Raw genomic sequence first — 15,632 nt, forward strand, 5'->3', positions numbered from 1 at the left:
GCTCAGTATGTCCTTTGAAACTGCTTAATTCAAGAGGTTTGCTGTACTTTTGTTCGCTTTGCAAATGCAAACCTCGTTCACACACTAGATTTACAACTTTCTTAATCCACTTTGTAGCAGAACGAAAAGCTTTTACTGCTTCTAACTTTAGACTATCATTACAGATGATTGGAAGTTTTTCACTCTTCCGTTCTAAGTCAGCTTTAAGCTCTTTCAGCCTAGCACAATCTCTTTTTTCTAAAGCAGTCAACTCTACGTCAGCTAAATCCTCACTTATCTTCTTAGATACAATTAAATGTATTGCTTGAAGATCCTCAACAAGAGATATCTCCTCAATCATATTAGTTTGAGGTTCTACAAATCGCCAAGTTTCTTCATTTTCAATTGTAGTAGAATAATCAGACAACACTTTACTGACTACTACATCTGAAAATCTTACCGTATTGCCATTCCTTAATGGCGTTGATGCTTGATTACTAAGATCCAACTCCTTTTGGTCTTCTAATCTTGGTACAAAGCTTTGACTGTAGGTTTCACTGTTATTTCTATCTGATTGCTTTGCAAAGTTGGGAGTGTCCATTGGAAGAAGATTCTCCAAGTTGTATTCTTCCTTCTTGGTTCCATTGTCGGTATCTTCTTCATCTATAGCTTCCTCAGCTTCCTCAGCCATCTTTTTCACCAACTCATCATATCCATTCAAAGTAATCAAATATAAACCTTTCAAAGCATGGTACTCTTCTTCTAATCTAAGAATATTGTTCTGTTCTTCATCATTGGCTAATCCTTCTAGCAGTCCTACAAATCTTTGTTGTGTTGCAATATTATCAATCAACATCATTAACTCACCTTTTCTTACAAACAAAGTTTTCTTATCCAAAATTTCATTCTCTTTCAGGTTCAACCTTTCACGTTTGGCCTGAAATCTTTTGATAGAAAAATTCAAATACTTATAAAAATTTTCACTATTTTCATCATATTTCTTCTGTAAAAACTCAAAATCTATTTCACAAACACCTGTATAGTTTAATAATTCTTTAGAATTATCAAATCCCGCTGGATTTAGAATAATTGAAGATATATCTAATCTGGCTTGTGCCATTTTAGTCAATTTTATTTAAATTCAATCTATTTATGTCATAAGGTTTTTAACTTGGCTAATTCATTTGCAGTAATTAAGTAAATCTATTTGAAATTACAACATAGCTTTAAAAAATAGTATAAACAGAATTACTGCTCCATAATTGCAAATTGTTCAATGTTTTGGATAAAAACCCTAATTAGCCGATGTTATCACCTTTGAACATATACATGAATTTAAACAAAATAAAACAATATCTTCTAAAGAATTAGTTTATTGACAATTAACATTAGTTAAACAGATTTAAACAAAATATTTAAGAAATATATCAAAATATAAGTAGATTGAGGTAGGTATTGGTAGGTAATAAGGAAATTCTCTGATTTATCTCTGTCAACAGTGTTGAACTAAAAAAAATACACTTTTTTAAAACACCTTCATAGATTCAATAACATTAGATTGATTTTTTACTGATAGCTTTTAACTAATAACTATCCATTTTGATTTTAATATTTTCTTAAACTTGTATTGTATAGGGTTTATAAAACACTTAAAAAATATTAAACAAACTAGAAACTCAACAAAAAAAATCAATGAAATAAAAAAAAGAACTCCTTAGAAAAATGTATAAGAATTTATAAGAAAAACTTACCAATTTGTTGAAAAATCAGGGTTTTGATCTAAATATTTACTCCACTGTGGATCACTGCCAAATTTATATGCCATCACTAAGAATTATCTCAATAGGCCTAGATTATCAAAAATTATAACAAAAAAATAGCAGTAAAATAAAAGTTACAAACTATTGGTCAATGTTCCTTCAACAATTTCATAACATCTTTAATTACAAAACAGACTGGGCAGTCCATGAGGTAGTAATAAAAGAAAACATGAAAATATTTACAAAACATTGACAAATAAAAAATAACCACACTTTTACTGCTATTTGAGTAAGATCATAACAAACAAAAAAAATAACAGTAAAATAAAATTTACAAATTATTGGTCAATACTCCTTCAACAACTTCATATTTTCCTCAATCACAAGACAGACTGAGCAGACCATCAATTAGTAATTAAAGAAAATACGAAAATATCTACAAAATATTGATCAATAAAAAATAACTATAATTTTACTGCTATTCAAGCACTAAAAATGTTCTTTTGACTACAAAATAACACGTTTCAAACCTTCTCTGGAGGAGTACAGAATCTTACTGACTTCTTGTTTGTTTTTTTACCTCTTTTATAACCCTTTAATGACGAAAAACCGGTTTGAGTACAAAAATGCTTTAAAATACTTAAAAAATTACTTTTACTTTTATTGTAACATACACGTTTTTCTGATTACTTTAGTGAAAAAAACGATTTTTTAATAAAAATTAGACATTAGACAAAATAGATATAGACTAGTATGCACTAAAAAAATAGAATTCAATTCATCACAAATTCTCTAAAACAACTAAACATATACAAATATGTTTGTCTGCAATGAAATTCCTTTTTAGGTTGGACGGATTGTTGTTTCTATATATTTTAAACACTAATCACATATAAACTTTAAGAGTATACTTTAGGAATGTTTGATTTTTTCCTCAGCTACTATTGAATTTATATGTTTAAAGTTTACTGTATATCTTTCTATGTCAATAGGACATCTAATCTTTAAACCACATAGTCCTTCCATCTTATATTGTATGTCTACTAGATTCAAGTTTGTGGATGTTAAAATCTTTTTTCTTTTAGAACCGGTTCTCATCCATACGAAATCTTTTTTATAACATCCTTCTTTTAAAGTTAATTTATTCCATTTATTTAATAGTAGAAGAGCTATTCTAAAATTCGAAATTTCTTAGCTGCTAGTCATTCTGCCCAGTCATATCGTTAGTTTCAAAAACTAATTTAAGGCTTCAAAATATTAAAATTGGTGCCAAATATTGCTAAATTCCCTAATTTTCATACTGGGGGTTAAACGTGTGAAATGAAGGGGTTAAATGGGTATATGATAAATATTGAAATAGCTATACATTTTCATACGGCCAGGATATCGTTGTAAATCACTAATTATCCCTTTCAAAAACTTAGCTAGACCGTTTAATTTTATTGAGCAATTTGAGTTTTTTTAAAAATTATTGGATTTCTCAAATAAAATAGCATGTTCATATGATCACGGAACCTTCGCATATTACAAAAAAAAATTTCTAGCAAAAGTTTTTTTTTTTTGAAATATACATGAAAAAAATTTGAATAGATATAAAATTTGTATAATTTAACACTGAAAGGTTTTTTCACTTAATATTTACTTAATATGCACGTCATTATAAAGTATAAACATTGTTTACTGAAGCAAAATGTTGTCCAGATTAAATAGTGATTGTCAAAGAACCACTTTATCTTGTTTGACTTGTAATTTTACAGTTCGTATTTGTAAAGTAGCGGCACTGCAGAAAAAAATTTTACCTTCAGTTAAAATTTCCCTCCTTTTTATGAGGTTCTTATGATAATACTTCACCCCCCCCCCCCCCTCCCCTCTTTAACAGTTATCCCACGAATCGATGATGAAATTGACTATAGGATTGTAGGGGGAAGGGGTTTGTAACTTAAGAAAAGGTCATCTTAAACGGGTCAACATATGGGAGAGGGAGAGGATTAAGAATAAAATGAGAGATAAAAAACAAGGATGATAACTTCCTTAAAAGCAAAATAGTAGTACAAACAAACATTAACACTTTTATTTTGTCTGTTGTTATAAATGAATAATCAGAATATAAATGTTTAAGTAAAAACAAAATTATAAGTGAATATTATAGAGTTGCTATGCTTTCTAAATTGTACAATAGAACAATACTAACATGCCTAAATTCTAAAAAATCTATCTGTTCCAGATGTACAGACGGACGGACGTGCAACCAACCCCAATTATAGAAAAGAAAATTATGATAAGAGATATCAGTAAAGGACGGAGCGGCCTTGATTATAGAAAAGCTTCGCTTTTAAAAATTGGTCCTTAGAAACACATTCTTACAAAGGTATATCTAACATTGTCTCACATAAAAGTTAATTTTTAAAAGCGAAGCTTTTCTATAATTAGGGTCGGTCCGTCCATACGTCCGTCCGTCACTCCGTACGTCCGTCCGTAACGGATAGCTTTTTTCGTTAATTTAGGCATGTTAGAATTGTCCTATCGATTTCAAACTTTGCATAGTGATTCCTGCAGTAATTAGGTAAGATTTAGAAAGCGTAGCAACTCTATAATCAATTTTGCATCGACTCTTATACATTTATAATCTGATTATTCAATTTTGACACTATACAAGTGTTAATGTCTGTTTGTCCTACCATGGGGGATGGGGTGTGTTCACAGGGTTTTTTAACCCCCCCCCCCCATATTCAATTGAATATGATTTACTTTACAAGGCATAGAACTACAAATGAATTCTTAAGAGCAACTTTTTTATGGGGGGGGGGGAGGGAGATTAGAATATAGAATTAGTTTTTTTCTTCGGCACCTCAGGGCTAAAAAAACTGGTTTTAATCTTATAATTGTACATTCTATATCCGCGGAAAGCCGTTTATAATACAAAGAAAGAAATAACTATTATTGTCCATGTTTTACCTTTTACCTTTATTTTGGCATAAAATAGTAGTAAATCATATTCAATTGGATATGGGGGGGGGGGGGCAACTCTGTTTAACTTTAGCCAAATAAAGGAAATCAGAGGGTTTATCAACAAGGATGACAACATCCATAAAAGCGAATCAGTAGTACAAACAAACAGTAACACTTGTAGATTGTCAGAACTGAATAATCAGAATATAAATGTAAAAGTATAAACAGAATTATAAGTTAATATTATAAAGTTGTTCCACTTTCTTAATCTATCGGTTCTAGATGTACAGACGGACGGACGTGAAACCAACCCCAATTATAGAAAAGCTTTGTTTTTAACAGCAGTAGATATAATTAACACCCCTTCCCATAAATCTTTACAATAGGAACTTGATGTTTAAATATGAGGAGTTTTAAAAGTTAAAAGAAACAAAATTTAACTTTCACTTTTAATTAAGAAGCTTTATTGTTCATTGGTTCAGCGGTTAGTGAGATCCTTAGTTAGAGCATGACCTGGACCTTTCTAGGGAATAGGTAGAAAGCAATCAATTACAAATCTGCAAAATTAATCTTTTTTAAAAATAGAATCTGTTTGTTTTGTATTGATTCTCTGCTTGTAAAACTTATATAATAAGCTTTTTTTTTAAGCGAAGCTTTCTATGATTAGGATCGTTCCGTCCGTTCAGAGCAAATAGCTATTTTTTGTTAGCTAAAATTTAAATTGGATAGGGAAATGGGCGGAGATATGTTATATATAGAATCTGTACTTATACTTTTGTCTTTCCAGCCCCTTCAGTATTCTCATGCAATAATTTTTGTATGCATTAAAACAGCTATTTTTTTAGAAAAATAAAATATCATTTTGTATGTAATAAAATAAAAAAATCAACATGTTTAAAATAGTTGTACGGACATTCTGGAAACGATTATAGAGTTGTTACGCTTTCTAAATTTTAATTTTAATTTGAGCATTTATAAAAGTTATAAAAACAGAATGACAACATCCATGAAAGGGAAGCTCTGAAATAGTAGGACAAACAAACATTAACACCTGTAGAGTGTCAGAACTGAATAACATTATACATTGTTGTTCTAGGAATCTGTATTCCAAAAATCATATCATTCAGATAATTATAATGCATAAAAATTTGATGTTGAAAAAATTGAAAAACAACATGTTTGAAATGGACATACGGACATTCTGATAACGAAAAGAGCTAACTGTTACAGACGTACGGACCGACTCTTATAATAGAAAAGAAGTTAAGGTTTTGATTTGAGCAAGGGGTCGTACTTGAAACCTTACTTTTAATAAAGCAGAGCTTTTCTATGATTAGAGTCGGTATGTCCGTCAATTACGGTTAGGTATGTCCTTTAAACAGTATTCTGTATTTAACAATTTTACAAAAAAATGACGTATGATTTTGTCAAAAATAATACATTTATAAGTCCAAGCAAACGAATGAGAAAACGTGATTATAAAACGTTGGGTACCAGTATAATTTACACTTTACAGTCCATTCAATCCCTACTTGCCTTCCGGGTTTATAAAAAATGGACAAACAATAAAATAATATGAAATATACATGGATATATTGAGAAAGAAAATTTGTAGTTAATTTAGCTTGCTAACACAGAACTCGTTTATTGTTCACTAGTTCATCTAGTAGAAGGGGAGTAGGTAGATTGGGGGGTGGGGGGGTATGGTTATTTTAGCCAGCTATGAGTTTCACTTTATCAGAATACATGAAAATATGATGCAGCATCCAAGTAATAATATTTCCGTTGTAGTAGCGCCTCTAAAATGGAATGGACACACACACAAATAATCTATGATTCATACCCAGGAATCTGAGGGGATTAGAAAATGGACTTTGCATTGATGTACATCACCAAAAATTATGAATAAAAATCTATACAATATAAAACATTGGTTGAAAAGATTGGGCACTACAAGTTCGGACCCTACCAATCACAATTCAATTTTTTTAACCTACGAGTAAAAAAACTTATTAATAAAACTTTGAGTACTTGTGTCATTAATTATCAAATGTCCTTAACAGTGCAGTGGTCCTTTTTTGGGATAGTATCGACTTTAAAATGGATTTATAATTACTTAGACATTACATCAGATTTTCATGTTCTATTAAAAAGTGAACTATTCGGCGGGCTAAAATTTATATCTCCCCCATTCCTCTTCTTTACCCCTTCCCTTCCATCCCGACCAACAAATGTGAGGGGATATTGCAACCTAAATTTTTCTCTTCTTGTAGTCGATATAAACCAATAAAATTGCATGTTGACAAGGATATTGATCAGAGATCTAAATTGATAAGACAATGGCCGATAAATTGATGTACATCGCTAATATTAATACACAAATTTACCCCTTTTTTTACTACAATTAGTGGTTGAAACGTTGGAGACCCAACTTAATGAACAAACCAATCAAAATTCAAAACTTAATAAAGTCCCCAAATTTGTAAAGCCAACGAATATATGATTAGTGAGATGAACAGCCCATTGTCCCCTCCCTCCCTGGATATTGATAGAGCTATATTATAAAATACTCATGTTGCATGTTGCAGTTGTTTACTTAGCTGGGCCCAGGAAGGGAACTTTGATGATAAACAAAAATACCCCTCATTAGATTACAATTTAAGTTTAAAATGTCTGGACACTTAACTTTATTGTGTTTTAAATTGTCACATAATCTTTAAGCAACGATCACAGAGTTGATAAATACATTTTATACCCAAAGTTTTTAAGCTAATATAATTTACAGTCCAATGTCCACTTCCTCCGTGACTCTGCTAGTTCAATAAGCTTAGTACTCAGATTTCATACATTTTCAACCCCCCCCCCCCCCCCCATAAAATAGGGTTAAAATCATATCGATCCAAAGAAACAATAAGTTATAAAGACATCCTGTTACTTTTTTTTTTACAAGAAATAAAATCCGTAACGGATAGCTTTTTTCGTTAATTTAGGCATGTTAGAATTGTCCTATCGATTTCAAATTTTGCATGGTGATTCCTTTAATAGTTGGGTACGATTTAGAAAGCGTAGCAACTCTATAATCATCACCAAAATGTCCGCACGTCCATTTTAAACATGTTGATTTTTTTTACTTTTTTTAACGACAAATTTTTATGTGATCTATTTATCCGATTGATCTGATTTTGTACGATGTAATCAGCGAAGCAACTCTATAATCAAGTCCTAAAAATGTAAGTATGTCCATAAACATTATCCTGAATCAAGCAGTTTTTCAACAAATTTACTTACAATTTTGCTTTGACTCTTATACATTTATATTATGATTATTCAGTTCTGACACTATACAAGTGTTAATGTCCGTTTGTCCTAACGTTTCAGTGCTTCGCTTTTATGGATGTTGTCATCCTTGTTTTCTAAATACTTATACTCTTCTTATATTTATTTAAGTCTCGTTGTAAGTAAAAGATCCCTCCCCCTATTATGATGTATGATATATGATGAATGATCATCGGTCAACTTTTGCTAAAAGAGATGGGGGGGGGGGGGGAGTTCAGTATAGGTCAAGTGAAAGTTAAATCCTAAAGGGTATTATTTCCTTCCATCCAAAGTTGCAAGTCAAATATGAATATAAAGGGGGCGGGGGTGAGGAATATTTTTAAGGTTTAATTATATCAACAAGGATCACAACATCCATAAAAGCGAAATGGTAGTACAATCAAACATTAACATAAGCATAAATGTATAAGTATAATCAAAATTATAAGTAAGTATTATATAGTTGCAACGCTTTCTAAATATATACAACACTAACATTAAATTAATGATGCACAGACAATACTAACATTTAATTAATGATGCACAGACCGACGCATCAAGTCTCAAGAACCAACACAAATTATAGAAAAACCTCGCTTTGCTTAGACATACGTTTATTAAACTTTAAGAGTATATAGTCCTCCCCCTCCCCTTTATGATAGGAAGTTGGTCATGAATATGATGTTTACAAATGAGCAATTTTTTTATAAGTTACAATACAAAAATTGTCAAAATCCATAAAAGCGAAACAAATTTAAAATGCATGATAATTTTGATTATTTCATTTAATTTAAGCATTCTTATAATTGTACATTCTATATCCTAGAAAGCGGTTTATATTAATTGTAAGTAATAGTAAGTAACCCACCCAACTCGAACTCTCATTGGTCTGTTTGTTTCGTGTCGTCCGACAGATTTTGCGCTCTCCTTGGTTAGGCTCGGAATTGGTAAAGTTAAAGCTAAGAAGATGTCTTTATTTATATTACTAAAGTAGTAAAGAGGAGGGAGGGGACTCGAGTATTATTATTATAAAGTCTCCTGTATTTATTTAAATGTATGATTTATGGGGATTAACCCTCGGAATATGGGGGGGGGGGTGGTGGTAAGTAACTGGTAACATGATATTATTACGGTCAGCCAAGGTGTTCGTACAGAAATGTTGTAAGAATTATTCTTTAGAAAATTCAAGCTATATTTTAAATTTGAGAACTTAAGTAACTGATAAAGATATTATAAAAAAAAATTTTGTTTGGTATATTAGATAAATAAATAGCTATTTCTGATCATTGATACATCAAAGTCAAGCAATATTTTGAAAAATTAAGTATCACATATAGATATTATAAAAAAAACCTTTGGTTGGTATATTAGATAAATAAATAGCTACTTCTGAATCTGATGCATCATTGTAAACCCCCCCCCCCCCCCCACGCCAGAATTCATTAACAATATATATGCACCTGTTTCTCTACTTTGTGTGTGACTCACGTATAAGATATTTTAAGAAATATGATTGGGGGGGGGGGGGTTACATAACATTTTTAAAAAATAATACATAATTAATAAATCTACAAAATCCTATTTCTTTATTTGAACTGACAAACACAACAGAACATAAAGTAACTGGAAAGGTCACAAGTTGCCACTAGATAAAAAAGCAAGATAAATTAGCAATAACAACTTTGGAGACTTTTTTTCTTTAATTGTGATTGGTTGGTTTATTAAGCATGAAATGCTGCCAAAATGAAAATAAAAAAACAAGCGAAATTAGCAATAAGAACTAAGATTAACTATCTTGATAATCTTGCTACGAGATTGCGTGATGATAGAAAAAAAATCTATTAACCAAACCTTTATTATTCCAAGTCATAAAATTCTAGTGAGGCCATAAACCTTCTTCGTATGATAATATTTTCCGGAATTTTTATGATTTTCTGACAATGTTTGACCGTAAAGATATGTGAACATATGTAGTATCTTACAAATACATCCCAAATCTAGCATAAGTTGACCCCTTCTATCCGTATGAAAATGTTAACAAAGGTGTGAAGTCTCAATTTCCTGTCGTTTGAATATATAGGGAAATTTGTATATTGTTAGGGTTATTTTAGTATCTTGAAAATATTGAAAACAGTAACATTTCTCTACGAAATCACCCATCGTTTAAGATTTTGAGTATGTTTTGAAAAATACTATAAACTAAAACTATCATTGATTCTGCCTAAAGCCGAAGACATCCAAAAAACCAAAGCCGCGCGGCATACAGGAGAACTAGCCAGAGCAACAGTCAGCTAAGACTTCTCTAAGCTGCGTGGCTGAGTGTGGCTGCGGCTGTCGACCCCCCAAAATCAGGATTACTCTTCAAAAATTAAATAATTCTGTAGCAATATGGATGAATATCTTAAAGGAAGCCTGCATGAAATACACCCCGCTAAGTTCTGAATGACTGCTACAAACAGTCCCAATGCACAAAAATTGAAGCCTTAGCTTCTATAACATAGTAATAGTTATTTTCAAATTATATTTTAGGTATATGAAAATTTTGAAAGTTTTCTACACGTCATGATAGGAATTTATAATAGTTATTTATACTATAAACAGCTTTCCGCGGATGTAAAAATATACAATTATAAGATTAAAACTTTGGCATCTCTGGGCTGAAAAGACTTGTTATATTCTTATCATTGTACATTTTCATATTTGTAGAAAATTGAAGAAAATATAATATGATGCTAGACATATTTTTTCAGTATGGCTGACTACCAGTTCTATTCCACCCGATATTAATTGGTTTCACTTGCTGCATGATAAATTTAGCCAATACATTACCAGTTCCAATTTCAACTAACCATCATAATCTTTGAAAATATCTCCTTGGAATCAACAATATTGCCAATGGCCTGCTTGCCATGACCGGCCATTTTCAGGATATCAAACTTCTTTCTCTCTAACTTGCAGGTGCAGTTGTGTATAGCCAGGTCAGAGATATTACATATAGTGCTCAAATTTTTGTCTTCTCCAAAAGTAAATAAACCTTCATGTTATCTGAAAACCAACTGATTACCTTCACAAAGGTTTTAGTGAAAAGCAAAATCTGACCAACAGCTTTGATCATTAGGCGATTTTACCATAATGAAGACTCATACCAAACTTCAACATAGAGCCCTTTCAAATCAGTCCTTGATTCTCAATATGAATACATGGATAGCTTTAGACTATACATTTACCAAGCAATCATATTTCAATCCATTCCAGAGATAATATTCATAAAAAACGTTTTATAGTTATAAATATATATCTTTATTATAAAAATTTCAATTGTCTATACATGTACATTATATAAAAGTTATATAAAATTTTACACCTGTTAGGCCTAATAAATACAGAGACAATGTTCAACAATTTACCAGTTTTGTTCATATCAAAGTGGTAAGAACAACTTTTTATAATTATAATAATTTATCTATGTTTATTTACCATTTATTTTAGGTTTAGAAATTTTCTTTGAAAATTAGAATAATCATGATGAAAAACATGAAAATGTCTGTAGTTCTTGGAATTATGTTTGCAGGTAATAACATTCATTAAGCCTTTTTTCTTTACTTCTTACTTTTTTTTCCTGATTTAAAAAAATAGGTTTTTGTTATCTAATTATGTAAATATATTTTTAATTAATTATTTAAACTATGAAATAAATTTTATCATTGTTAACAGGATACTTGGTTAACTCCAATGAAGACTGTTATGCTGCTTCTCTGTAAGTAAAATCACAAACTTTTTTTAGATTTCATATATGTGTGCATTGATATGTTTATATGTTGCATTGGAGGGGGGGGGGGTAATGTAATTCTAGGTCCCTGGACCATTTTAAGGAAAGTGTAATAGTTCATAGATATTAGTTTCTGTTAAACAAAATCCTGAACAAGTTGCTATGTAAAGGATTTATATCACTTAAGTGAAAAATATTCTTATTCTAAAATTTCACAAATTTAGAACATGTCAAGAGGAAGTTTTGAATGAATTGTGTTTAAAAGCACCAGAAACAGTCCCAAATTCAGATGAAAAACCACGTGCAACATGTTTTGAAAATGGTAAAAGGATATGCAAGGAAAAATATTTCTCAGGTAATAAAAAAATTGGTTAAGCAGTACACTTATATTTGTTGTTGCTGTGAAGAATATAAATATATTGTCTTCTTTAAAATAAGTTAAATTATATGTGATAATTTCCTTAGGTATTCTTTTAACTAATTTTTTTGCTTTGATTAAAATTTTCATTAAATTATGATGTGCAGGTTTTCCTGAATGTTTTGAAGGAGATGGTACTAATGGTTATGCTGTTCTGAGGGTTGATAATAGATTGATATCTTATAGTAGAGCTTGGTATTGTGATTCTACAACATATCCAAACAGCAATACAAGTCCTGACTGGAAAGGAAGCAATAAATGGTACAGATTTGGAAAATCAGGGACAGGTAGGATTTTTATATATATTTTTTTTATCATACGTAAGATGCTTCATTTATTTCTACAGACAAATAGAATTTCCTACAATGGCATTTTCTACTAAAATGAAAAATATTAGTTGTAAGAACCCAAACTATTTTTAATAGCTTTTATGTTTATGTATTCATATACATTTTAAGGCAAACTGTCCAGTAAAGGCTTATTTCCAAACCGTCGTAAATGTGGAACAAATGTTGGTGGATATTCACAATCTATTCTACCAACAGCATGTGAAACCAGAGCCATCACTGTTTGCTTTGATAAAAATGACATATGTGACGTAAGTAAACTTGCCTTTGTGACAAACTGTGGAAGCTTCTTTGTTTATAACCTGTCTGAAGTTCCTTACTGTTCTCTCCGTTACTGTTCAGAGCTTTAGATACGGTTTCCAACAATTGGATTTATATTCTTTAACATGTTTTAGAATTATATCTTTATTTTATGTTTTATTGTTTGGGTTGTATTTTTTTTGCACCAAATAGCTATTTGAAATAAACCATCACTATATCATTTGATTATTTTCTTCAAAATAAAGTAGAGGATATCTGTCTAGGTAAAGCTTTAGATTTTGCTTTGTTCTGCTAATCAAGGAAAATACCTTCTGATAATACTAGTTTTTGGGTCAAATATTAATTTGTTGGATATTTAGCAAGTCAATGGATATAATCTTTCTAAAACAAGTGTTTCTATATGAATAATGATGACAATTTACATAATTTAATCAGACATTTGAAAAAATATAAACAAGGATGACAACATCCAGACAAATGTACAATGACAAATAAAGAACTTTTCTTATTCAATATTTTTTAAAGTTTAAACAAAAATTCTGTGTAAAAATGTCTAAAAATTACCTAAATTAAATTTGCTTTCTAAGACCAGTACAGTTATAGCAATACTTTGTGTATAACTTTATGCTTAAGTGTACTCGTAATAATCAACCAGAAATAATGGAACTATTTCATAAAAGCTGTTGAATATATACAGAAAATAATCGGATCTGCTATATGATAAGTTCTTTGCTAAAGTTTGCATTTAACGTAAACAACTATGATTATAGAGTTGCTACACTTTCTAAAGTGCCTATTTCATGAAATTTATGTGTGTAATTATCATTTTATCTTCATTTATCTGTTTTATCTAATTTGTAAATATTCAATATTGTAGAGATGGGACAAAAAGAAATTAATACAAAATTGAAAGAAAATTTTTTTTTTTGGAAAATTTGGTTAGCATATATCATAATAAACCAAACATTATGTAATTAATCACTCTTAAAATCGCCATTGGAACTCTCTCAGCCCCAATAACTAATATAAACTAATAAAAAAATAATACTTGGATTGTAAAATTTTAGAGTTTTTTAAATTATTATTACAGAAATATCACAGTAGAGTTTCCATCTATTACATGAGATAATTAAAAAAATTATTGTTAGAGCAAGACTAAATGATTTAGTTCAATACAAATTTTGTTGTCTGCTTGTGTTTGTATTGATTATTTTCATTGTGTTTGGTATGCTAGCAGTATAACATATTCAATGGTATTCATTGCAGTAGTCACCAAAGTTAAAAAGTTTAGAATAGTTGCATGAGTTCTAGTACTAAAAGTCCAAAACAGCCAATAAAATGTATCTCATATCCCTTTAAATACATAGAGAGTGCCTTGTTAGACTAATATCAACTCTCTATATTTTAAATAATGAATAGATATATAGATAATTATTAATTATATAATATATATCTATAGATAGAATGATAGATAGATAGTGCATGGAAAGACTAATATTAACTCTCCATATTATGAATAATGAATAGATAGATAGATAATTATATAATACATATCTAGATAGATAGATAGATAGTGCATGGACATACTAATATTAACTCTCCAAATTATGAATAATAAATAGATAGATAGCTAACTATATAATACATATCTAAATAGATAGATAGATAGTGCATGGACAGACTAATATTAACTCTCCATAATATGAATAATGAATAGATAGATAGCTAACTATATAATACATATCTAAATAGATAGATAGATAGTGCATGGACAGACTAATATTAACTCTCCATAATATGAATAATGAATAGATAGATAGATAATTATATAATACATATCTAGATAGATAGATAGATAGATAGATAGTGCATGGACATACTAATATTAACTCTCCAAATTATGAATAATAAATAGATAGATAGCTAACTATATAATACATATCTAAATAGATAGATAGATAGATAGTGCATGGAAAGACTAATATTAACTCTCCATATTATGAATAATGAATAGATAGATAGCTAATTATATAATACATATCTAGATAGATAGATAGATAGTGCATGGACAGACTAATATTAACTCTCCATAATATGAATAATGAATAGATAGATAGATAATTATATAATACATATCTAGATAGATAGATAGATAGTGCATGGACAGACTAATATTAACTCTCCATATTAGGAATAATGAATAGATAGATAGATAATTATATAATACATATCTAGATAGATAGATAGATAGATAGATAGATAGTGCATGGACAGACTAATATTAACTCTCCATATTATGAATAATGAATAGATAGATAGCTAATTATTTAATACATATCTAGATAGATAGATAGATAGTGCATGGACAGACTAATATTAACTCTCCATATTATGGATAATAAATAGATAGATAGATAATTATATAATACATATATAGATAGATAGATAGATAGTGCATGGACAGACTAATATTAACTCTCCATATTATGAATAATGAATGTCTGATGTTTGATGTTGAGGACATGAAAGACTTGAAATACAAATATTATCCATCCAGAAGAAGTCAGTTATAAAACAAGGATGACAACATCCATAAGTTGCGAACATGGAGTGACAAACTGAAAAGTGAGTTATAAGGAAGATAGTTGAATTGTCATAAAAGAAAAGTAAAGAAAGGGATATAATTGTTTTCTTATTAGGAGAAAATTGTCGTCTATAATACGATTCGATATATGAATTTCAGGTATGGCTAGTTCTAATCCAGCGGATATTAATACTGGAATTCTGAATTATTAAACAGCATAGAAAAATGCACCTCTTATATCAAGAAATAT

General features: G+C 29.8%; 1 protein-coding gene and 1 long non-coding RNA gene across 2 annotated transcripts; one reads left to right on the forward strand and one right to left on the reverse strand.

Moving 5' to 3' along the window:
* Nucleotides 1-1,332: 1,332 nt before the first annotated feature.
* On the reverse strand, nt 1,333-2,301 carry LOC145327730 (uncharacterized). Its single transcript, XR_013882231.1, has 3 exons — nt 2,270-2,301; nt 1,731-1,827; nt 1,333-1,485 (listed from the first exon to the last, which is right to left on the reverse strand). It is a non-coding gene; the product is annotated as an uncharacterized LOC145327730 (long non-coding RNA).
* Nucleotides 2,302-11,387: 9,086 nt separating this feature from the next.
* Nucleotides 11,388-13,018, forward strand: LOC145327731 (uncharacterized). Its single transcript, XM_080171286.1, has 6 exons — nt 11,388-11,432; nt 11,493-11,574; nt 11,718-11,760; nt 11,997-12,127; nt 12,298-12,477; nt 12,649-13,018. Exons 2-6 carry the CDS (start codon nt 11,526-11,528, stop codon nt 12,885-12,887), a joined length of 642 nt encoding a protein of 213 aa, XP_080027412.1. The 5' UTR covers nt 11,388-11,432; nt 11,493-11,525; the 3' UTR covers nt 12,888-13,018.
* Nucleotides 13,019-15,632: the final 2,614 nt, after the last annotated feature.

Source organism: Acartia tonsa, chromosome 9, assembly GCF_053477335.1.
Source record: "Acartia tonsa isolate MP-2025a chromosome 9, ASM5347733v1, whole genome shotgun sequence".
Lineage (NCBI taxonomy): Eukaryota > Metazoa > Arthropoda > Copepoda > Calanoida > Acartiidae > Acartia > Acartia tonsa.